The sequence below is a fragment of the Eumetopias jubatus genome, unplaced genomic scaffold (assembly GCF_037043125.1).
Source record: "Eumetopias jubatus isolate StellerSeaLion01/CBP00866 unplaced genomic scaffold, mEumJub1_p1.0 scaffold_10, whole genome shotgun sequence".
NCBI classification, from domain to species: Eukaryota; Metazoa; Chordata; class Mammalia; order Carnivora; family Otariidae; genus Eumetopias; species Eumetopias jubatus.
Genome location: NW_028274816.1, coordinates 53875553 through 53900551, shown reverse-complemented (window position 1 = coordinate 53900551; position 24999 = coordinate 53875553). Strand labels below are relative to the sequence as shown.

At 36.1% G+C, this 24999-nt stretch overlaps 1 protein-coding gene across 2 annotated transcripts; it reads left to right on the top strand.

Annotated features, from left to right (window-relative positions):
- The first annotated feature begins 2775 nt into the window (after positions 1 to 2775).
- On the top strand, positions 2776 to 24169 carry ZNF404 (zinc finger protein 404). Of its 2 annotated transcripts, XM_028088072.2 has the most exons (6): positions 2776 to 3385; positions 3658 to 3737; positions 13121 to 13196; positions 13405 to 13480; positions 15705 to 15831; positions 22126 to 24169. In XM_028088072.2, exons 5-6 carry the CDS (start codon positions 15798 to 15800, stop codon positions 23646 to 23648), a joined length of 1557 nt encoding a protein of 518 aa, XP_027943873.2. In that variant the 5' UTR covers positions 2776 to 3385; positions 3658 to 3737; positions 13121 to 13196; positions 13405 to 13480; positions 15705 to 15797; the 3' UTR covers positions 23649 to 24169. The 2 variants fall into 2 exon arrangements, with proteins under 2 accessions (XP_027943873.2, XP_027943872.2); XM_028088071.2 differs by lacking the exon at positions 13405 to 13480.
- Positions 24170 to 24999: the final 830 nt, after the last annotated feature.

Genomic DNA, 24999 nt, shown 5'->3' with positions numbered 1-24999 from the left:
GAATCAAACTCAGGATTTTTCCTCCTCTATCAGCTGGTCATAAATGATCCCCCATGAAGCCATATATGAGCTAAGGGAGAGGTACTGATGCAACCACGGTGAATGAAATGGAGTCTGGGTTACATATTCATGTGACCTGCTTGTGCACTCTGGTCCTGATAATGCTTGATTCCAGATGTACCACTTTCGTCTACAGTGAGCAGTTATGATTTGGTGGGTCTGAGAGAACCCAACTCACCGTGGACAGTTATAGGCACTATAGGAACTACAGCCTACAGGAAATGCATACTGAGGCATTTAGGATTTTATTAAAAATGGAAGGAAATATAACTTTAAAAGTCAATGTAAAGAAAGAGAACATCAAAATAAAACTATTATCACTGACAATGACCACTTTGCCATTCCAAGTTACCATTTCTAATTGTGATAAGGCCTTACACAGGAACTAAAGCTCTAATGTTGCATTTCACTGGATTACTGGTAACAATGTATTAATTACCTATAATTTGAAGTATGGCAAGTAGTTCTCTGTTGACAAATTGAATGGTCTTAAACAGGCAGTCTTCTCTGAATCAGTTTTCTCTTCAGCAAATGGAAATAACAATGATGCTTGACACAGAATTCAGGACATGACTCCCTAATCTAGTCCTACTTACCTGCTCTAAGCCAAACTGCCTCTCTATGTATAAATTATGTCTTTAGTCCAGGGCTTTTCGAACTTATCTAAAAAATTCCTTCACAGCTAAGGAGAATGGAAGCTTACCTCTGAGATAGAAGACAGACACAAAAGCTGCATACAGACACAAAACCTCTCGCATACAGAGCATGTGACTATGAATTCCCTCTTTTGTGAAAGATATGCTGATTTGTATTCTTCCCCTTGAAAAAAATCTATCTGAACATAAAATATCCAAATGATTTGACAGATAAATGACAAATCCTCCTTTACCCAAATCTTAAAGTTATTGCTCTGAAAAGATGTAATATTCCTCTCTTTATTTCATTGCTGAGAAGAGTAAGAAGGTTTATGGTCACTCACAAATATACACAGTCTTACTATCACAGGGTTTTATAATCATATAATCAAAATCACACATATCCAACTCAAAGTCATGCAGCTTCTCACACAAGTCTGTTCACACAGGAATTCACATTTACAGTATCTACAGAATGCACACATAAGAAAAGCATATCTTTCAAAATATCACATAAATTTTAAGTCATACAGATAAAAACATACAATCTCATAGCTAAAGTCACAGTCTAATAGGCCTCAAAAAATGCATCATATTATATAATTCCATACACAGTCACAAAGGCACTCAAACTTTTTATTGCCTATTCCCCAAGAGTCTTGGAAAGAAAAAAATTTTAGGAGACTGAAAAACATGTTCAAACTTCACTTCCAAGGTACTCAGACAGCTGGGGAAGGAAATGTTGCACTCCATACTGGGGCCATTGGAGGGGCTCTCATGAGAGAAGCTCAGAGTTCACAGGCAGTTGCACCTAAACTCGGAGGGTATGGTGCTGTATTCCCAAATCCCAGTGGGGAGTTGGAAGAGGTATTAAGATAGATAGAAATCTGGTTTGATTTGACTAAGATGCCAGGCTGCACTATGACTTTCATAGGCCCCTTCTTCCATAAAAAAAAAAGAATAAAAATTATATTTTACGATTGTTTAGGTATAGTAATAATAATAAATTAAATATTAACGTTCCTTTGACAAACATTTGCTTAATTCTGACTTTAAAGACTTAAAATAAAATAAAAAATAACAATAAATAAATAAATACAACACTTTTTGTGTGCCTCCAAAAGTATTGTGGGCCCTAGGCATTTTGCCACTGTGCCTCATGAATGAGTCAGCCCTTCTAGGATGTGTCTTGGACAAAAGTCACCGAGACTCATTGTTAATGGAAAGAACTTACTGGGCATGAAGAATTTCGGGGTTGGGATGTAGGTGTGAGGAGGAACAGGGCTTAATAAATTTTATATAACCTCAAAATCTGAAATACAAGCCACTATCACAACCAGAGAACACACTCTGAAACAAATCACAACCAGAAACACAACACCCCCCCCAACACACACACAGTTACAGATACACAATGGGTTCCACAGTGTCACAAAGAATGAAAACCCAAACACGCCTACACCTGCCGAGTCACTGTTTCTTTAAAAAAATGCACAGGGGCGCCTGGGTGGCTTAGTCGGTTAAGCGTCTCCCTTCGGCTCAGGTCTTGATCCCAAGGTCCTGGGATCCAGCCCCGCTTGGGGCTCCCTGCTCAGCGGGGAGTCAGCTTCTCTCTCGCCTTCTGCCCCTCCCCCCGCTCATGCTCGCGCTCTCACTCTCAAATAAATACATAAAATATTTTTAAAAATAAAACAAACGCATACCTAACACCTGCTGTGCTCCTGGCTCTACTCCAGGCGCTGGTGCTACCCTGGGGTGCGAAAGACAAAAGTTCTGAGCCCCTCACAGAACTCGCATCTACGGAACCACTGCACCCAGGAACCCGCTACCTCCACTTCCCGCGTGCAGGGTCGAGGCTCTGGCGTCCGCTACCCTTGCTCTGCTTTCTACAGCCTGGACTCACATTCCACTCGCTTCCCTCACCGGTGTAGAACCTGAGATTACGGTGCTCCACAGTTCGGCTCATCCTCGCGCCGCGCCGGCACACGCCTGCGCCTGCGCACTCCGAGCACTGGCGACCTTGTCTCCGGCTCCCAGCCGGCGGGACTGCATTTCCCAGAAGCCACCGGGCTCGCATCCACCTCGATCCCTGAGTCCTTTTCCGGTGTCGGAGCAGCTGTGGTCACTACGTGGTGAGTAGGACCTATCCAAAGATAAAAATCAGCGGAGGCATCTACAGTTTCTGAGCGGAGCCCGACGGGAATCCTTGGATGGGGTGAGAGGCTCTCCAGGCGAGGACAATCTGGGAACTGACAGGGCGTGTGGAGCCCGGAGTCTCAGGCCTGTGTCTGCGTGAACAGCACAGATTTGTGTTCCTACGAGAGACGTGTGTGAGTCTGTGTGTGTGTGTGACACTGTGACAGCGTGTCTCCATGACGGCGTCTGCGCTTGTGTATCAGACCCTTGGTTGTGCTTATTTAATTAACTTCGTGGCTTATGGGTGAGCGACGGTTGTGTGGCTCCGCGGATCCTCCGCCCTGTCCGTCCTCCGCCGCGGATAAAAGAGGGAAGTCAGATCCTGAGCCTTAGAATGGAAGAATGGAGAATCACGGCAAGATGACACAGACTTGATCTTGGGATGAGATCTTTTGAAGCTGCAATCGGCCCCAAGGCAGGCTTCTGGGAAGACCTGATAAGGTCCCAGGAGTAGGATTCCCTCCTGGAAGGTTCTTCCTTGGAAGCTCCTGAAGGTCAGTTACATGTCTCATATCCACAGCATTTCCAGAACTCTGGCCCCAAGAACCTGCTGTGAATTAGAGACCGATTTCTCCCTGTACATCAGTGACCCTGGCCTCTCTCATCCTGGGAAGGTCAACACTATTCCAGTATCCTTTCTACTCTTATACTGGTGGTGGGGGGGGGGGAGACTAGGTGAGAAGGTGTGGTCATGGAGTGTGTTTTCTAAGTTACTGTGCTATCCAAGAAAGTCCTGATGTTTCAGGACTGCCTTCTCTTTTCCCAGTGCTGCCTGTCTCTAAAGAAAAAAAGAGGATACTGAGAGAAAAAAGAATTTTTGTTACACATCAAAAAGTTAAAGTTCAGGTGAGTTTGTGTTTCCTCATTATTCATTCATTAAATACACTTGAATTTTAAAGATATGAGACCCTTTCTTTTCCTTCGCTGAAATGTCCTGCCTATTAGTGACATATCTGTGAATTGTGTGTGAGGCCATGCAGATGAATCACCCTTTTCAGGGCCCTCAAGCCCTTTTCTCCATAATTTATTTAACCTGTTGCCTACTGTTAGTTATTATGTTTCTAATTTTTGACTACCAACTAAATTAGTCTATAATGAACATCATTATGCATAGATCTTTATGTCCTTTTACAGTCATTCCCTAAGGATAAATTTCTAGTTTTGAAATTTAAGTCAGATACCAAATATTTACAATATATCAATATGCTTGTACTCCTTGGAATATAATGACAAAAAGACATAGTTGCTCTCCTCAAATGACTTGTTATCCACCAAGGAAATGAAATCAAAATAGGACTAAGTAAGACAGAAGATGTGAGATGTCACTAGAGAAATCCAGGTGACCTGCTTTGGGAGTTCATAGGAAGAGACATCATTCTGTCTCTAGCAGCCCTGCCAGAATATGATCACATTATGAAAACTTCCTTCTGTGACCATACCACACTTTTTTTTTTATTCATTCTCATGATGATGGGTTGTTCCCTGTATTTGACTATTATGAATAAACCTTCTATGAACACTCCTGTACAAGTTTTTTTGTGGGCATATGTTCATGTTTTCCCTGGATAAATACTTAAGGGTGGAAGTGGTTGACTTAATTTGCACTCCCTGCAAGATACAGTTACTTCTCAAACTGGCCATCACTTGCTATTGTTAATCATTTTAACTTTAGTCATTCTGATGTCTGTGTAGTAGTATCTCATTGTGATTTTAATTTTCATTTTTCTGATAAGTAATGATGTAAGCATCTTTTCATATGATACTGCCCATTTTGATATATTCTTATGAAGTGTCTATTCAAATCTTTTGTCCATTTTTAGTCTTTTTTGTCATTTTAATATTGATTTGTAGGAATTTTATGTATATTTTGAATACAAGTCCTTTGTGAGTGTATATAAACATGTATGTATGCGTGTGTGTGTGTGTGTGTGTGTGTGTGTGTGGAAAGAGAAAGAAATAGAGAAAGAGAATGTCTTTCATTAGCTTATAGCTTCTTACTTAATGATATAGCAAAGAGAAGTTCATAATTTTAATGGAGCTATTTACCAATTTTTTTCTTTTATGGTTATTGCATTTTTGTTCTGTTTAAAACATCTTTTCTTGGGGAAGAAGGGACAGCTCTTCCTTACGGTAGAATTCCAGTTGTTAAATGTAGAAGGAAAGAGGGACATAGAATGTGGTTGTTTAGGCAAACACCACAGTAATAGTTGTTTCAGACACAAACAACTAATAGATGCTAAAATTAGTGGGTGAAAATTTGAGGAGAAAAAGAATTTGCATAGTGTCAAAATATTTCCCACTATCCAAGATGCTTATTAACTACAAAGGGAAAGGTAGTCAGTTTACAGTAGAGAAACCCAGCAGAAAGCAGTTTAATCAAGCCATCGAGGTTAACATCACCAGTAATAAGACATTGCTGTCATTAGCCCTGTCTTATGATACAAAGAGAAGGACACAACACCATCGTGGTACTGCCAAAATTGTACAACCAAATTCCAGTTACAAAAATATTAGAAAAACCAAGTGGAGGATATGTGACAAAATAAATGACTGGTACTCCTCCAAAATGAAGAGGTCATGAAGATAGGTGTGGTGGCCAGCCTTTATAGTGACCACGTGATTGCTGCCTGCTGGTGTCTGTGCCATTGTATAATCCTCACCCCTGGAGTGCAAGCAGAACCTGTTACTTGCTTTTAACCCATAGAAAATGGCAAAGGTGAGGGGGATGTCACTTCCGTGATAAGGTTATTTTATACGGTAAAAGAAATGGTATGTCACTGTTGCGGTTATGTTATGTCATGTAAGACCCCATTATAGCAGACTAGAGCTAACGATTCTCTTTGTGGTCTTGATGAAGTAAGTGGCAATGCTGGAGAAGCCCATGTTGCCAGAAACTGCAGGTGGCCTCTAGGACCTAAGGGTGTCCACCAGTGGACAGCCAGCAAAAAGGGGCCCTCAGTCCCATAACTGCGAAGAAATTAATTCTGCCAACAATTTGAATGAACTCTGAAGTGGATTCTTCCCCAGTTGAACCTCTGAATGAAAACACAGCCCAGTGAAAACCTTGTTTGCAGTTTATGAGATCAGCCTAAGGGGAGCATCCAGCTAAACTGTGTGCAGACTCTGGGTCCACAAAAATTGTGCGATGATAAATATGTGTTGTTTTAAGCTAAATTTGTGGTAGTTTGTTATGGCAGCAGTTGAAAACTATTACCATAAGAAGACTTTGGAGATTGGAAGAGACTAAGGAGAAATAACAGCTAAATGCAATGTGGGATCATGTATAGGATCCTGGAAAAGAAAAGGACATTAGTGTGAAAAACTGGTAACATTTGAATAAGATATGCCATCCGTAGTATTGTACCAATGTTAATTTCCTGGTTTTGATCATTGTCCTATGTAAGATGTTAACATTAGGGTCAGGGTTAAAAAGAACTCTCTCTACTCCTCTTGCAACTTTTCTCTAAGTCTAAAATAAGTGAAAATAAAAATTAAACCAAAAAAAGGAGAATGCTGCATAGCCATGATCATGAAGATATTTTCCTGTTTCTTCTTCCAGGTTTATTGTTTCAGTTTTCAAATTTAGGTGTATGATCCATCTTGGATTTATATCTGTGTATGTAGTGGGATCAGAGTGAAAATCAGTTTTTGCACACAGCCAATTACTTAGGCACCTTTTGTTGAAAAAGACTATCCTTTCTGCTCTAAACTGCAGTCAGACTTTTTTTGTGTGAAAACCATGACTATATATGTGCAAGTCTCTTTCTGGACTCTCTATTCTATTGGTCTGTTTGTCAATCCTATGTCAGTATCACTGTTTTAATTACAGTAGCTTTATATCACATCTTGATATCTAATGTGATTTTGACAACTTTGTTCTTCACAATTGCCCTGACTCTTCTGGGTTCTTTGCATTTCCATATAATTATAAGAACAAGTTAATTTTAATTTTCTCAAAAAAAAAAACCCTGCTGATATTGTTGGAGATGCATCAAATCAATAGATCAATTTAGAGAGAATTGATAGTTAAAATTGAGTCTTCCAATTCATAAACATAGACTGTTTCCATTTGTTTAATTCTTCTTTAGTCCCTTAATGGTCTGGTGTTTTCAGTCTAAGTCTTGTCCTTTTGTTAGGTTTATTCCAAAACGCTGTACTTTTTAGATTTTTTTATAAACTGTTGGGATTTTAAAATTTCATTTTCCAATAACTTTGCTTTAATACAAGTAATTGTTTTATACTTTGACCTTTTATTCAATAATCTTGCTAATAAATTCACTTATTCTAACAGATTGTAGAACTGAAATTTTTTTCCAAATCATGTTATCTGCAAATAAAGATAGTTTTACTTCTTTTTTTTTCTAACCTTCATACCTTTCATTTCACTTTTTTCCCTTATGGTATTGGATTGGTCTTACAGTACAAAATTTAGTAGAAGTGGTAAAAATGGACAAACTTGCCTTGTTCCTGAACTCAGAAGGACAGTGATCCATATTTCACCTCTCATATAATTATAGTTGTAGTTTTACTCTGTAGATCCCCTTTATCAAATTAAAGAAGTTCCCTTCTTTTCCTAGTTTGCTGAGAATTTTTATCATGAACTGTGGTTGAATATTATCAAAGTTTCCGTATCTAATGAAATGTATGAATGGCTTTCTCCATTTTTTTTATTTAAGGTTGGAAGGTTATGTTGATTGATTTTTTGGAAATTAAATGACCTTTATATTTCTAGACTAAATTTCTCTTGCCCTCTATATCACCTATAATATTTGGTGTAATATCCTTGCTAATCTTTGGCTTAATATGCTTACATCTATGTTCATGAGAGATGTATTGTAATTTTCTTTTCTTGTAATTAATGTCCCTGTCAGGTTTTGATACCACAGTTATGCCTCATGACATGGTCCATTTTTTCTATTTTCTAGAAGATACTGAGTTTGACTTGTATTTTTAGTTCCTTAATTGTTTGGGAGAATTTGCCACTGAAGCCTCTGGACCTGACACTTTATGGGAAAGTCCTTAATAAAGATTTTATTTCTTTAGTAAATATAACAATATTCAGATTTTCCATTTTTCATATCGGTTCAATTAAATTGTGTTTTCAAGGAATTTTAAAATTTCATCTATATTTTCAAGTTTATTTTCATAAAGTTGTTCATGAAATTTGTTACCAATGTAATGTCTGTAATATATGTAGTGCTGTCTCCTTTCATATTCCTGATATTGGCATTTATTTTCTTGACTAGCCTAGTGAGAGATTTATCAATTTTATCTCATCAATGAAATAGTTTTTGGCTTTATTGATTTTTCTTTGTTGTATATCTGGGTTTTTTATGTGACTGGTTTCTTTTAGTGTGCTCTACTTTCTGTAGAGTAGTATTGTACCAATGTTAATTTCCTGGTGCTTTTCTTTGTCTATCTTCCAAAGGTAGATCATTGATTTTTAACCTTTCCACTTTGATAATACATACATTTATGTTTGGATGAAGTAGGTCAAAGCATTTAAAAGAAAGAAGAAAATAAGAGGACAATTATTACAAATGCTCACGCTAGACGAACCATGAGAGACGATGGACTCTGAAAAACAGAGGGTTCTAGAGGGGAGGGGGTGGGAGGATGGGTTAGCCTGGCGACGGGTATTAAAGAGGGCATGCTCTGCATGGAGCACTGGATGTTATACACAAACAATGAATCATGGAACACTACATCAAAAGCCAATGATGTAATGTATGGTGATTAACATAACAATAAAAAATTTTTTAAAAATGCTCATGCTATCCACTGGGAAAAAATAAATTCCAGATTTATTTAGCATGGACATAATTTGACAAAGGATTTCCATCATAATTTCACTACTAATTTACTTGCTATGTCAATATATCTGTAGTACACCAAACAACTATGATGGAGATTAAACAATGAATGGCATTTATCTGCAGCATTTATAAAAAACAAAACAAAAACATATATAAAGTTAAAATGTCTTTGTAAGCATTGGTTGGATTACATCTCACAAGACTTGTTATGTCATACTTTCATGATCATTCAGCTCAAAATATTTTCTGGTTTCCATATTATGATTTGGTTTTTGACCTATACTTATTTTTTTCCTTTGATTTACTTTTTATTTATTTTTTTATTATTATGCTATGTTAGTCACCGGTGCATCATTAGTTTTTGATATAGCGTTCCATGATTCATTGTTTGTACCTATACTTATTTAGAAGTGAACTTTTTATATTTGGAAACATTTGAGAAATACCTGTTTTTAAGTTCTAAATTAATTCCAAGGGCTTCAGAATATATGCATTCTTTTTGATATTAATTATTTGAAATCTATAGATACTTGTTTTATGGCCCAGAATGTTCTGATAAATATATTGTGAGCATTTGAAAAGAATGTATAGTCTATAGTTTGGGAGTATAATGTTCAATTAGGTCAATTTGATTAATCCTGTTCAAACTTCTATGGCCCTGTTGATTTTTTTTTTCTCTTCCTGTTACTGGTTACCAGTGGAGAGTACTAAACTCTCAAACTTCAATTATAACTTTGTCTAGCCTTTAATTTTGTTGACTTTTGCTTTATGTATTTTAAAGCTATGTTACTAGGTACATAAGAAATGTAGGACTACCATCATATTCTTCTTGAATTGTATGAACGTCTCTATTACTTTTAATACTTCTTGCATTGAAACCTATTGTATCTGTTATTAATACACTAATACTAGCATTTTTCTTATTACTCTCTAATATATTTGTCTTTGTGTTTAAAGTATATTTCTTATAGGCAGCATAATTGATCCTGTTTTTCTTCTTAATCTAATCTGACAATCTTAGATTTTAATTGCAATGTTTAGTACATTTACATTTTACTACAATTACTGATAAAATTTGGTTTAAATCTGTCATCTTGCAATATATTTTGTTTGTCCTGTTCATTCTTTATTTCTTTATTCCTCTTTTCCTGTCTTCTTTTGTATTAATCAGGTATTTTTATTATTTCATTTTATCTCTTCTAGTAGGTTTTTCTGGTTGTACATCTTTGTATAATTTTTAGTAGTTAACTGAGTTATTATAGAATGCATCTTTGAGACAGTCTCCCTTAAATTAGGGCTTTTACTACATATCAACTAATATAAGAACATTTTAATAGTTTAACTCTATTTATGCTAGTATTGTCATTTCTTCTTCCTATATTACAAGCCCCACAAGAATTATTATTTTTGTTCCTTTAAACAGTCCATTTGTTTAGTCATATTAGTCATATATTTACTGTCATAGCTTTTTGCACATGCTTCCACCTGGGATTATTTGCCTTTAGTCTGACTGCTGTCCTTTAGTATTTCTCATATTGTAGGTCTGTTAATAAGAAATTCTCTAAGCTTTTGTTAGAAAAGATCTTTCACTTTCATTTATGAAAGATATTTTCTCCGGTATAAAACTAACAGTTGTCATTTTTTTCTTTCAATACTTTAAAGATATAATTCCATTCTTCAGGCCACTGTAGTTTCTATTGAGACATGAACTTTTTCTTATAACTGATACCCTATTTTATTTTATATTTTATTATTTTATTTTATTTATCTTATCTTATTATGTTAGTCACCATACAGTACATCATTAGTTTCTGATGTAGTGTTCCAGGATTCATTGTTTGTGTGTAACACCCAGTGGTCCTGCAATACGTGCCCTCCTTAATACCCATCACCGGGCTTTTTAAAAATACATACTATTATGATATATTTGTAAACTTTGTTTTTCAACAGTTTGGCCACGCTGTGCCTAGGTAGGGATTTCCTTATTTTATCTGGTTAGCTTTGATGAGTTTTTTAATTTATGTATCCAAACATTTCATGAGATTTGTGATGTTTTTGTCCATTATTTTTTCAAATAAATTTTCTGTCCTATATTTTTAGGTTTTCAATTTCATGGTTTGACTGTCTCCTATATTTCTTTTCTATTTTGCTCTGTTCTTTCCTTTTTTTTTCTCTCTGCATAAGATTATTGTTAATTTGACTTTACATTGACTACCCAATGCATTCTTAATTTTCAATATTATATTTTAAATTATAAAGTGTTCATGTGAATCTTTAAGCTAAATCTCTATTGATATGCTTCATTTTGTATTCTGACTGAGCCAGCCAGGCACCCCCCCTTTTTAAGTAAGCTCTACACCCAACATGGGGCTTTAACTTACAATCCTGAGATCAGTGGTAGCGTGCTCTACCAACTGAACCCATTTTGCACCCCATTTTGCCCATGTTTTCCTCTACTTTTTTTGGCATCTTAATCATAACGTTTTCAAGTCCTTGTCCACTACATAGGTCATTTCTGAGTCTGTTTCTACTGAGATTTTTTTTTACGTTATGTTCGTCACCACACATCACATCATTAGTTTCTGATGTAGTGTTCCATGATTCATTATTTGCGTATAACACCCCGGCTCCACGCAGAACGTGCCCTCTTTAACACCCATCACCAGGCTAACCCATCCTCCCACCCTCTACTGAGATTTTTTTTTCTTGATTATCAGTAAACTTTTTCCTGTTTCTTTGCATGTTTAATATTTGTTATTGTAAGGTGGCATTGTGGATAATATACAGATTCTGGATTATGTTATCTTTCTTTAATGAGTTTACTTCAGGGTTTTTCAACCTTAGTGCCGTTGATATTTTTGGCTAGATAATTCTTTGTTGTGGGGGGCTTTCCTGTGCATTCTAGGATGTTTAGCAGCATCCCTGGTTCTCTACCTGATAGAAACAATGGCACCTCTTCCCACATTTTGACGACCAAATATGTCTTCAGACATTGCTGAATGTTCCACTATTGAGGACCGGTGATCTGTACAATCATTTTCAAAGTCTGCTTCATTTTCCATTGTATGAATGCACTATAGTTTGTTTAATTAACCACCCATCTAAGAACCTTTAGATTGAGTATCTTTAAATTTCTCTCCAGTTTTTTAAAAATTTTCACTAGTAATCTATCCTATTCCTTTCTACATCTCTAGGCACATTTTACAGTTATTTCCTTTGGATGGAGATTCAGAAATCGCCTTTCATGGTTAAATTCTTATGCATAATTCTGCTTACATGTCTCAAATGCCCTAGGTTTTCACAAGTCTACCGGACACCATAACAATGCTCCTCTCCCTACACCTTACTATATGTGGTGCATCATCAACCTTTAAAATCTGAAAATTGACTACCTATAAATGATAGTACCTTATTACTGAAAAACATCTCTTTAGTAAATCTTTTGATAGGTGATGTCCTAATTACCTGTTCTTAGGTTTCACACAAGGGAACAAAAAATCTGGGTTTAAAAGGCAATAGTTGGAGAAATATTGGCCTTATAACTATAGAAATGCGATTCAAAACACATCACTTCTACTTATTGTTTGTGATATGGGGATATGTCTTTAATTCTTTGAACTTTCATTTTTTTCATCTGTTGAACTGAGATAATAACTACATTGTGGAATTAAATGTCAATGTGTATAGACTACCTATCACATAGAAGGTTGCAAAAAATCTATGTGCTGCTATATGGTTTCAGTAAGAATGAATTCACTCCTCTCTAGTGGGTACTGGGTGGGTTGGTTGCTGAGGCACAGGGAATGATTCACGCCAGCAAAGTAGATCCTGATCGGGAAATCCAGGCTGGTTAGCCCAGAGGATCTTGGGAATCATAGTTCTGGCTTAGGGGAAAGGCTTCATATGGGCAGGTAGTTTTACAGTGGTCAAGATTTCCAGGTTGGTCTCTACTGTTTTCTGTCTTTTATCTGGTGCAAAAGATTTCATGTCCAAGTCCATCCCAAAGACATGAAGGTTGTTGCAGTTTGTGTTGTGTGGCTTGGCCTTTACCCTGTAAGATAGGCCTGGATGAGGATCTATTCAGTATCACTGAACAACCCAGGCTGGGTTCAGTTGGCTTGATAAGTATGAGAAATAAAGCATTGTGGGTGTCTGGATCTAGCTTGGGTGCAAGAGTGCCTCTGTTCTGTATCCACTCTTATGTGGCTTGTATCTGTAGATATGGGGAAGGGCTTGGGTTTGTCTAGACTTCCCATATCCCCTGACATGTGTTCATGTGTTTGGGAGGGTAGAGAGTGGGCAAGGACAGTGGGAAGCAGGAATAAAGAAGAACGAAGAAAGGTTATATTACCTTAGATAATTTTTGGAGTTCTGAGATACACTAGATCTCAAGGCCTCTTTTTCCTCTCCCAGCTCTGGCTTCTCTGAAATCAGCTTCTCTAATAGAGGAAACCTGAGGAAGATCAGCAGTTTGAAAACCATGGCCCAGGTAAGTGGATGTCTGTCTCCCTCCTGAAATACTATGATTTTTAACTCAGGTAAAACTTTCATTCTTTATCCCCATACCTCCTACCTAGGAAAGCTGTATCTCTGACCCTATTTCATGGTTTCTCCCCTCACAGAGACGGATGGTGTCCTCCTCATTTACTCCCTTTTTTTCTAACTGATTTTCAATTATTCATCTTCTATGTGTTCAGTCTTTTCTCAAGAGCAGTGTTGGAGCAGTGCACGAGTGAAGTACCTTGAAGGAAATATTTGAGCTTCCTTTGTCAGGTTTGTGGTTTCATTTTATAGAGATGATGGTCCTGGGGCACCTGGGTGGCTCAGTTGGCTAAGCATCTGACTCTTGATTGTGGCTCAGGTCATGATCTAAGAGTCGTGAGATCGAGCCCCATGTTGGGCTCCGTGCTGGGCATGGAGCCTGCTTAAGATTCTCTCTCTCCCTCTGCCTCCCCTCCCCCCAAAAAGAAAGGAAAATAAATGGTGGCCCTATCTGACCACAGGAGAGAAAACTTTCTCCTTAGTTTTCCAGGAAGATAAGGGAGTTTGGGGTTATGAATGGTCTCAGACTCAGGTGTGAAATGAGAACTCAGCTTTGAAAGCTTTTAGGTTTGGGTAGAAATGTTATTGGTGCCTGCAGAGAGAGAGAGACAGACAGACAGACAGACAGATATCAGGGCCCTGGCTACAGAAATCACTGAGAATTTTGTATTGAAAGAGAAATTGCTGGTCTTGAGTAAATCAGTGTTTTTCTGATCATCCTACATTAGTGTGTTCTAACTAGGAACAGTAGTTCAGTAAGGGATTGTAGAAAGGAAGATCATCTAGAACTACAAGTGGTAGATGATATTGAACAGTGGGGAAGAGGTTAGAATTTGTGTCCAACCTAAATATCGTAATAGTATAATACTTTAAAATTTAATATTACTTTAATAATATTATTAATAATACCTTAATACTTTAAGGAAGATTAAATCTGATGTCTTTAAGAGGGACTAAATGAAAACATTAACTTGTGAGAATAAAGGAACTGCTTATGATGCATAATCTGACATATATTATGCTTTGATAAAATTACTTAATTTTATACAAACTCCATTTCCTCAGATAGAAACTTTATCAGCTTTTTGAAGTATAATTGACATATAATTAAGTGTATGTATTTTGTCTTTTTAAAGCAGATTTATTGAAATATAATTGACGATAAGTTGCTCATATTTAAAGTGTAGAATTTGATAAATTTTGACTTATGTATATACCTGTGAAACTATTACCACAACCAAGATAATGAACATATCCATCATTCCAAATTTTTTCTCATGCCCCTTTATAGTTGCCCCCTCCTACCTGCCCCCAAACTTGCCCTTCATCCCCAGGCAACTGCTGTTCTGCTTTCTGCCACTATAGGTTAATTCACATTTTCTAGAATTTTATATAAACGGAATCATACATCATGTGTTCTTTTTTAATCTTATTTCATTCAGCATATTTATCTTAAGATTCATTCATATTGTTGCATATATTAGTAGTTCATCCATTTAATTGCTGATTAGTATTCTATTCTCAGTATATACAAAGATTTGTCTATCCATTCCTCTGTTGATGGATTTTTGAGTTCTTTCCACTTTTTGGCTATTAGGAGTAAAGCTGCTTCATGCACAAACCTTTGTGTGGACATATGTTTTCATTTCTCTTGGATAAACACTAGGAGTGGAATGACTGGGGGATATGGGTGTTTAACTTCTTAAGAAATCAATAAACTACTTTTCAAAATGATTTACCATTTTACAGTCCCACCATCAGTGTGTGAGAGTTCCATTTTTTTTTTCACATCTCCAGCAACACTTAAAATGGTCAGTCTTATTAAATTTTAGCCATTCTAATAATTGTGTACTGTCTCCTAGCAGTAAGCTACAGCAATCATAAGGCTCATTTCATTTGTTACTTGTCTGTCAGGGATCACTACCCAATATTTTCTGCCTCAAAAACCATTGTTTCATACGATTTGTCTATGTTTTTTTGTTACTTCACATGGGAGGGTAAATCCAATCCATGTTACTCCATCTTAGCTGTAAGAGATTTTATAATTCAATTTGGAGAAAAAATGAACAATTCTTTTTACATAGTCCTTGAAGAGAAAAGACATAAGAACTTGTATTTACTAATAGTATGTGATTCAGGTACATAGTAGGTAATGTTCTTATATATACTGTTTCATTTAATTGGGAAAGTCTGTTTGCTTTATTCATTTTCATACATTTAGGTATTTAAGTTTTCCTTTATTTTTAAAGGAATTTTTTGCACTCCAACAGGATTCTTCAAGACTGTTGGTACTCTACTTCGGAAGCTAATGTATTTATTCTCATCTAATCATGTCATGATCTTGTAACTTCAGCTTATTTGTTTTTCTATATTACCCCCTTACTGCAATTCAGTCATTCTATCTTGAACATTTTTTCTTTACTGTTATGAATAATACATGGGTTTGTCTTTTCAGGTGCCGTTGACATTTAGTGATGTTGCCATAGACTTCTCTCAGGAGGAGTGGGAATGCCTAAATTCCGATCAGAGGGATTTGTACAGAGATGTGATGTTGGAGAATTATACTAACTTGGTCTCACTGGGTAAGGACATCTGCCTGAAGTGATATAGAATCTGCTATCTGGAATAGCTGCTTTCTCCACTGTATATTTTATGCTCTGTGCCGAGAAACTAGATAAATTTCTCCATATTCATATTCCCCATATTCTCAGAGGCCTAGTTTGAGTTTTGTTAGATGGAAATGGGCATCTCCATTCAGCACCTGAATCTTTTCTTTTATTTACCTGCCTACCTCCCTCTGCCCCATCCTGCAATTCCTTCTTTTTCTAGAATAAACGTTTGAATTCTAGGATTTTTTCTGAATAACCAATGGCAAAGAAAACAAATTTCATATTATGTGTATGTTCAGAATATCTACAAATATTCCATTTTAATTGCTGGTCCACCTACATGGAAAACAGGTAACATGGGGTCCTGGTTTTCTCTTTGCTACAAATGAAACTTGGTAATTTTTACAGTGTAGAATGAATCAAGAACATTATCTTTTTAGTATTATTTTTATACTTATAGCAGTGGAAATGTTGGCTTGTGGTGATTTTATAGTTTCTATTGAGAAGTGAAAGTCTTCATTCAGCTTTTGAAAAATACTTGACCATTCTTTCCTCTCTTCTGGGACTCCAGTTATACCTATGTTAGATCTTTTGAGTGTATCTCACAGTTCTATCATGTATATATCTCCTTTTCTCTCTATTATTTTCTCTTGACCTGTATTTCAGCTCACTTACCTGTATTCTGCTATGATAAGTCTGCTCTTAAAGATGGGTTTTTCATATCCTATGTTGTCTTTTTCAGTTCTAGAAATTCAATTTGTCTTATAACATCTAATTTTATATAAATTCTTCATTCTTTATTTACTTTCTTTCATTACTGTTTTTTCATCTGTGGGCTATGCTTATATTTCTTCTTTGCTCTTGTTATTCATCATATGGTAATTCCTCTTCACGTTACTAGTAACTGTGATTGTATGCTGGATATTGTGTACAAAAGAACTGAACGGGGGGCACCTGGGTGGCTCAGTCAGTTGGGCATCTGACTCTTGGTTTCAGCTCAGGTCATGATCTCGGGGTTGTGGGACTGAGCCCCGCTCGATTGGGCTCTGCATTTGGCACAGAGTCTCCTTGTCCCTTTCCTCCTGTTTCTCCCCCTGCTTCCTCTCCTTCTCTCTCTCTGTCTCTCAAATAAATAAATACTTAAAAAAAAAAAAAAGAACTGAATGGTTTCCGGTGATGGTATCTTCCACCAGAGTATTTACATTTTCCTCTATTAATCAATAGAGTGGCAGGCTGATCACTATAATATAATCAGTGATTGAGCTGGGTTGGTGCTGATTTTCAGTTTTGATATTTCTTAGTTACCTTTTTTTTTTAATCACTTTGCCTTTACTGCTAGCTATACTCAGAATAAGTAAGTTTCTGCAGGAGAAAAGTGGTAGATCCTCAGGGCCAATTCACCACTTCTTCATGGCTCTTATTGTTTATCTGTTTTGATTTCAAGCTTCCTCTCCCAATGGATCTTTTGATTCCAGAAGAAATATTGAAAATTAATAAGCTGATCATCCATTTGATATGCCAGGAAAAGAAGAGCACAACAGACTTAAAGAAAGTAGAAGAAAGGAAATAATAAAGGAAAGAACAGAAATTAATGAAATAAAAACCAAACATACAAAAGAGCAAGTCACAACTATAAATTTGGTTCTCTCAAAGAATGAATAAAAGTGGTGCAGCTCTATCAACATGAATCAAGAAAAAAAATTTATGTAAGGAAAAAAGGCACCACATTACAAACCATGAAGCCTTGAAAATATGGTATTTTGAAAAACATTTTGCCAAAAACTTTGAGAAATCAAATGAAATAAATTATTAGAAATTTATCTACAAAAAAATGCCACTCAAGAAAAAAAACAAAACAGGGCACCTGGGTGGCTCAGTCGGTTAAGCGTCTGCCTTTGGCTCAGGTCATGATCCCAGGGTCCTGGGATCAAGCCCCACATCTGGCTTCCTGCTCAGCAGGGAAGTCTGCCTCTCCCTCTCCAACTGCCTCTCCCCCTGCTTATGTTCTCTCTCACTCTCCCTCTCTCTCAAATAAATAAATAAAATATTTTAAAAATAAAAGTAAAAACAGCTCTTTCAATATCCTCTACTAATTATATTATCTGTATCATTCCTTGTTGTGTTTCTTTTAATTTTCTCCTAGTAAGGGTCATACTTTCCTGCTATTTTACATGCCTAATAATTTTTTATTAGATGCCAGACATTGTGAAGTTTACTGTGTCGGGATGTTGGATTTTCTAATATTCTTTTACATATTTGGGCTTTGTTCTTGGATGTAGTTACATAATTTGGAATCTGTTGGTCCTTTCATGGTTTGCTTTTAGGCTTTGTTAGGGTGGGTCCAGAACAGCTTTTAGTCTAGGGCTAACTTGGCCCCACTACTGAGGCAATATCCTTCTGGGGACTATGTTTGATGCCTTGTGTGGTATGGGGCCTTTCCACTGTGGTTGGTGGAAACAAGAACTATCCCCTGCCCTTTGTGACTTCTAGGGGATGTTCTGCCTACTCCTATCTAGTAGTACATTCTTTGTTCTCATTAGTGTCCTCATACAGATGCCCAGATTCACATTCAGCCCCAGTATCAAGGGGATTCCTCTACAGATCTCCAGAGATCTCTCTGTGCAGCTCCCTCCTCTCTAGTACTCTGCCTTGCAAATTCTGCACTTATTTCTTTCCCTTAATTCTCTACTCTGTCTTCTCAACTTGGGGGTACAGCTGCACTTAGTTTGTCCTCCATGTGCTTCTTTCTAGAAATCCTCTTTAGACAGTGAGCTGTGGTACTTGTGGGGCACACTTCATTTGTTTCCCCTCCCTCGGGAAATTTCTATCCTGTACTATCTATTTTCCAATATTTGAAAGATGTTGTTTCACATATTTTGTTTGGTTTTCTAGTTGTTTAAGGTAGGAAGGCAAATTTGATCCCTCTTAATGTTACATGACCAAAAGCACAAATTATTAACTCTGTCTTTGAAAGCTTCTTTGCACTTTAGTACAAGAGGTCTTAGATTCACCTTTATCTTCCCTGCCCTGGACTAGGAATTAGCTATTTCTCTAAGGCACCCTCATTAACATCAGTGGGAAATAGTTTACAGGAACTGAAACCTGGACAACAGGGAAGCTAATTGTAATCACCTTTTTGTGGGATAAATATACAATTTTTAAAATTATTCTGTGGAAATTGGTCTGTTTAGATTTTCCATCTCTTCTGGAATCTGTTTCTGTTATGGTCTTACTTTTATTTTAAAATAATTTTAGATTCACAGAAGATTTACAAATGTGGTACAAAGAGTTCCAGTATATAATTCCCATAATGATAACATCTTACACAACCATGGTACATTTGTGAAAACTATCAAATTAACATTTTACAATACTATAAATATTTTATTTAGATTTCACCAGTTTTGGCACTAATGTCTTTTTTTCTGTTTCAGGATCCAATCCAGGATACCACATTACTTTTAGTCATCCTGTGTCCTTAGTTTCCTCCAAATGTGACAGTTTCTGTTTTTCCTTCTCTTTCTTGACCTTGATACTTTTGAAGATACTGTTTGGTTAGTAGAGTGCCTCCAAATTTTGGTGTGTTTGGTGTTTTCTTATTATTAAACTGAGATTATGGATTTGTGGGAAGAATACCAGAGAAGTGCCCTTCTTATTGTATATTAGGGGCACATGATATCAACATGATTTATCAGTGGGGTGCTAACCTTAAAAACTTGTATGAAGTGGTGTCTGCTGGTTTTCTTCATTGAGAAGTTATTATTTTTTCCCCTTTTCATATTTTATTTGTTAGAAGCAAGTCAGTAAATTTAACTGGGGTGAGTTTTTATAAATTATATTTTCAAAAAATTCATCATTTCATGTACATCTCAAATTTATTTGCATAGTTATCTTGTATGGGTTTCTTAAACATTTTTTATTTCCTTATTGATGACTGTTTCCCTACTATCATTGTGTTTAGATTTTCCTCCTATCTTTTGTTCCTTGAATAGGTAGGCTACTGGTTTGTTTGCATGTGTTAATTGTACAATTTTACTTAAAATTTGTTTTTATTATATTGATTTCCCTTTTTCTGTTTTCCTTCAGCAGACTATCATTCTTTTTCTAATTTTTGATTTAATATTTAATTCATTCATTTTAATTCTTTAGTTTTTCATTAGATGTAAGCCTTTTAGTCTATGAGTTTGCAGCACTACAGTTAAAGGCCATAGATTCTGATGTATTGTATCTTTATTATCATTGTTTTCAAGAAGTTCCATGCTTTCAGTTTGTATTTATCATTTGCTAACAGTAGTTGTTGATTTTTATTTATCAATATAAAGTGTTTTGGCTTTTGGGGATTGCTAGTCATTTCTCATTAGTTCAGAGAATATTGTTTGCTTTACTTCAACTTTTTGAACATATTGTACTTCATTCAAAGGAGAATCCCACTTGCCTTCAACTCATACTTGACCCATTTAGCACATTAGAGTTCTTCAGGCTGCTCCACTATCCAGATAGCCAACTTTAGCCTATATTCAACATTTCCTTGTTGAAGAGTCCCAGGCATTTGGTTTCCCAAAGTCTGTTCCCATAGCACTTAGTTACTTTATTTTTTCCCAACATCCTCAAGTTTAATTTCTTAGATTTTCCTAAGCCTTTTGAAATAATATTAACTATTGCAATTCCTGAAATACATTTCTGTGAAATTCAAGAATGATTGGACTTGGCTGTAAAGGAATGGAAAGGAGAATTTGGGAAAGTCATTAGAGAAACAAAACGTAGTGAGCATCAGTAGGATGGATGAATATTAAAACAATGCTGATGAAAGTAATACACCATCTGATTATCTTGATTGAGATAAAGCAGAAAAACGATCGTGACTAGGCACAGGGAAGATGGAACAATGGGGTAGAGACATGTATATCAATATAAGGTGATAAGCAATTGGAGAATGATCAGGTGTCACCTATTTCCATTTATATTTTTGACTGAGCTAGTTTGGATGTGCATATTTCTCACTTGTAAGGTAAATGACAGAAAACATATTGTACTGTAATAAGGTAAGAGATTAGTCAGAGAGAGATGGTGGATAACTGTTGCATAATTTTCAGAACTAAATGGATATTTTACTCAGCTGCCTTCCCCAGTAACCTTAATTTTCATTCTTATTTACTTTTACTTTCATCCAAGTTCATTTTTAAAATTCAGTATTTTATCCTACAATTAATATTTACCTTGTGGTAAGGACTTGTTTTGCAGTAGTAGTTAGAAGAACTTTTGAGTTTTACAGTAAGAAAATAAGTAGTAAAACAAATGAGAAAATAAATATGTAATAGAAAAAAGTATTTTGAAGACAAAAATTAGGTGTTGGGGGGCACCTGGGTGTCTCAGTTGGTTAAGCGACTGCCTTCGGCTCTGGTCATGATCCTGGAGTCCTGGGATCGAGTCCCACATCGGGCTTCCTGCTCGGCAGGGAGTCTGCTTCTCCCTCTGACCCTCTTCCCTCTCATGCTCTATATCTCTCATTCTCTCTCTCTCGAATAAATAAATAAAATCTTTAAAAAAAATTAGGTGTTGGAATAGAGAATAAAGGATGTGAATTTACTTAAGAGTTAGCAGAGGCAGCCTTTCTGAAGATGTGATTTCTAATCTGCAAGATGATAATTTAAAGGCACTAGGTAAAAGGATTTTCTGAAAGGTGGAGCACCTGTGCGGAGCCCCAGGAAATGGGAAAGGTTATATATGTTTTAGTAGCTGAAGAGATGCATTTGGATAGTATATATGGAACAAAAGATGCCAAGGGCTTGAGATGAATTTGTGTAAAAGACAGATCCTTTTTACTTATGATTATGTGTTTAGGATTTTATCCTAAAATAAAGACAAGCCATTGAAAAAATTACATAAAGCCATCTGATAGATTAATGTTAGAAATGTAGATGACCAGAACCTACTCCTCTAGATTCTGATTCACTCAGTCTCAGCAGATATCTAAAAGGTAGTGTATATAAGAAGCTCCCTCTATAATTTTGATCCACACTAAATATGAGAACTACTGACTTTTTCTCTTTGCCTACTCACAAACTTTATAGTTCTCAATATGAACGTTCATAATTTTCTGAGGCCTTCTTGCCTTTTAAAAATTTCATGACAGTATTTTAGGATTTTATGACCCTTTTACTTCTAGTGAATATACTTCTCAATTTATCACTATTTTTATTCTAGAAGGCCCCTCCTCATCCCCAGTACAGGAAAATAGTATTTGTTTATTTTCTTGTTTTCTTTCAGACTTTGATTTTACAACTGGGACCAACAAGTTATCTTCAGAAAAAAGCAGTTATGAAGTAAATTCATACCATCAGGAGACAATGAAAAGAAGTAAAACCTTCAACCTTATGAGGTTTATTTTCAGAAATGACCCACAGTGCAGAATTGAATTTGGGAGAGAACAGGGGCCTAACATGGGATGTTTTAGTCAAATGACATTTATAAAACATATATCTCTTCCTCTACATCAGAGAATTCACACTAGAGAGAAATCCTATGAATGTAAGGAATGTAGGTGGGGCTTTAGAAAATATTCACACCTTACCGAGCATTTGAGAGGCCATAATGGTGTGAGACCCTATGAATGTAAGGAATGTGGAAAAGCCTTTATAGTTCTCCAGCATTTTATTAGACATAAAAAAATTCACACTGATTTAAAACCCTATGAATGTAATGGATGTGAGAAAGCCTTTAGGTTTTATTCACAGCTTATTCAACATCAGATCATTCATACTGGTGTAAAACCCTACGAATGCAAGCAATGTGGGAAGTCTTTTAGACGTTATTCTCACCTTACTGAACATCAAAAAATTCATATTGGTTTGAAACCCTATGAATGTAAGGAATGTGGGGAAACTTTTAGATTGTACCGACATATGTGCCTACATCAGAAAATTCATCATGGTGTGAAACCCTATATATGCAAGGAATGTGGGAAGGCCTTTGGTCATCGTTCAAGTCTTTATCAACATAAGAAAATTCATTCTGGTGAGAAACCATATAAATGTAAACAATGTGGAAAGGCCTTTGTTCGCAGCTATCTACTTATTGAACATCAGAGAAGTCATACTGGCGAGAAGCCGCATGAATGTAAGGAATGTGGGAAGGCCTTTAGTAGGGGTTCAAGCCTTCTTAAACATAAGAGAATTCATAGTAGTGAGAAACTCTATGATTGTAAGGACTGCGGGAAGGCCTTCTGTAGAGGCTCTCAACTTACACAACATCAAAGAATTCATACTGGCGAGAAGCCACATGAATGCAAAGAATGTGGGAAGACATTTAAGCTTCATTCGTACCTTATTCAACATCAGATAATTCATACTGATTTGAAACCATATGAATGTAAACAATGTGGGAAAGCCTTCAGTCGTGTTGGAGACCTTAAAACACATCAGTCAATTCATGCAGGGGAAAAACCCTTTGAATGTAAGGAATGTGGAAAAACCTTCAGACTTAATTCTCAACTGATTTATCATCAGACAATTCACACTGGTTTGAAACCATATATATGTAAAGAATGTAAGAAGGCCTTTCGTTCTATCTCAGGTCTTTCTCAACATAAGAGAATTCATACTGGTGAAAAACCCTATGAATGTAAAGAATGTGGTAAGGCCTTTAATCGTAGTGATCGACTTACTCAACATCAGAGAATTCATACTGGTGTGAAACCACACAAATGTAAGGAATGTGGAAAGGCCTTTACTCGTTGCTATCAACTTACTCAACATCAAAGATTTCATAGTGGTGAGAAACTCCTGATGTAATGAGAGTCAGAAAGCATTTAGCTTTGGCACATCCTTTTACCATTATCACTATTCTACCGCCTAATGATGTTATGGTAAAGATTATTTAACACAAAATTTAAATGCTTAGAGGGGCATCTGGCACATAGTATTTGCTTACTAAGTACTGTGGTTCTTTAATGATAATCACCATTATTACTATACATAAATTCATGTGGAAGGAAGACCCTATAATGCATATTTTTTAAATGCATCAGTGTTCATCCATATTTTCTTCAGATAATTAATTCTGGACAAAATCCCATAGAATATACTAAACAAGACACTTTTTTATTCAAAGCTCAACTCCCTGAAGATTAATAATAAGAAACGCTGTGCCTAGGCACCTGGGTGGCTCAGATGGTTAAGCGTCTGCCTTTGGCTCAGGTCATGATCCCAGGGTCCTGGGATCGAGTCCCACATCAGGCTCCCTGCTCAGTGCAGAGCCTGCTTCTCCCTCACTCTCTGCCATTCCCTCTGCTTGTGCTCTTCTGTCTATCTCTCTGTCAAATAAATAAATAAAATCTTTTTAAAAAAAGATTAAAAAAAAAAGAAATGCTGTGCCCTTATTGGATATTGTGAGTTCAGCTGTTGAAAAACTGGAGAGGAGTTTGAAGAAAGTTTCTTACAATAAATTCTGTAATACAGATAACATACATTCCACATGCCCTACAATTGAAATAAATTAAAAACTTAACAATTTGGTAGCCAAAGACCTATGAACATGTTCATATTTATGAGAGAGAAATAGCAGATATATTGAATCTAGGTAGAGGGCAAACAAACTTCATTGTAACACTGTTGTACCTTTTATGTAAATTTGAAAACTTTCAAAAACTCAAGGAAAACCTTTCCAAGTCAACCTAGGTCTTTGGCTACCAAATTGTTAAGTTTTTAATATATGCATATATACATCATATATATTGAATATATTTTACATATATCATTTTGCTGTGTTTTTCAGTGAATGTTTTAGATATCACGTCACCTCTAATAAGTCAACATACAGCTCTTAGAATTAAGGGTAATCTTCTAGATGACCATTAAACCATTGTTACCTAAAAAACACTAATAATAATCCTATATTGTTCTATAATATTCAGCCCATTTACAAATTTCTTGGATTGGCTAAAGAATATCTTCTAAAAGTGCCAGCTTTTTAAAAGCCAAAAACCAAACTAAGCTCATATATTTTATATGACTGCAGCTTATTGGGTCTAATAAGAATTGGTCAAGAATTTGCCCTCCACCTCCTTACATTTTTTGAAGACTCAGAAGTAACCTGTATAATGTGATTCCATATTTGTCCTTTTTCTCAAGGTGGGCTTAACTT

Excerpts from the sequence above, each read along its gene's own strand:
- ZNF404 (XM_028088071.2), top strand. Across the intron at positions 15,832-22,125 it reads TACTAACTTGGTCTCACTGG|ACTTTGATTTTACAACTGGG; the intron begins GTAAGGACATCT and ends GTTTTCTTTCAG.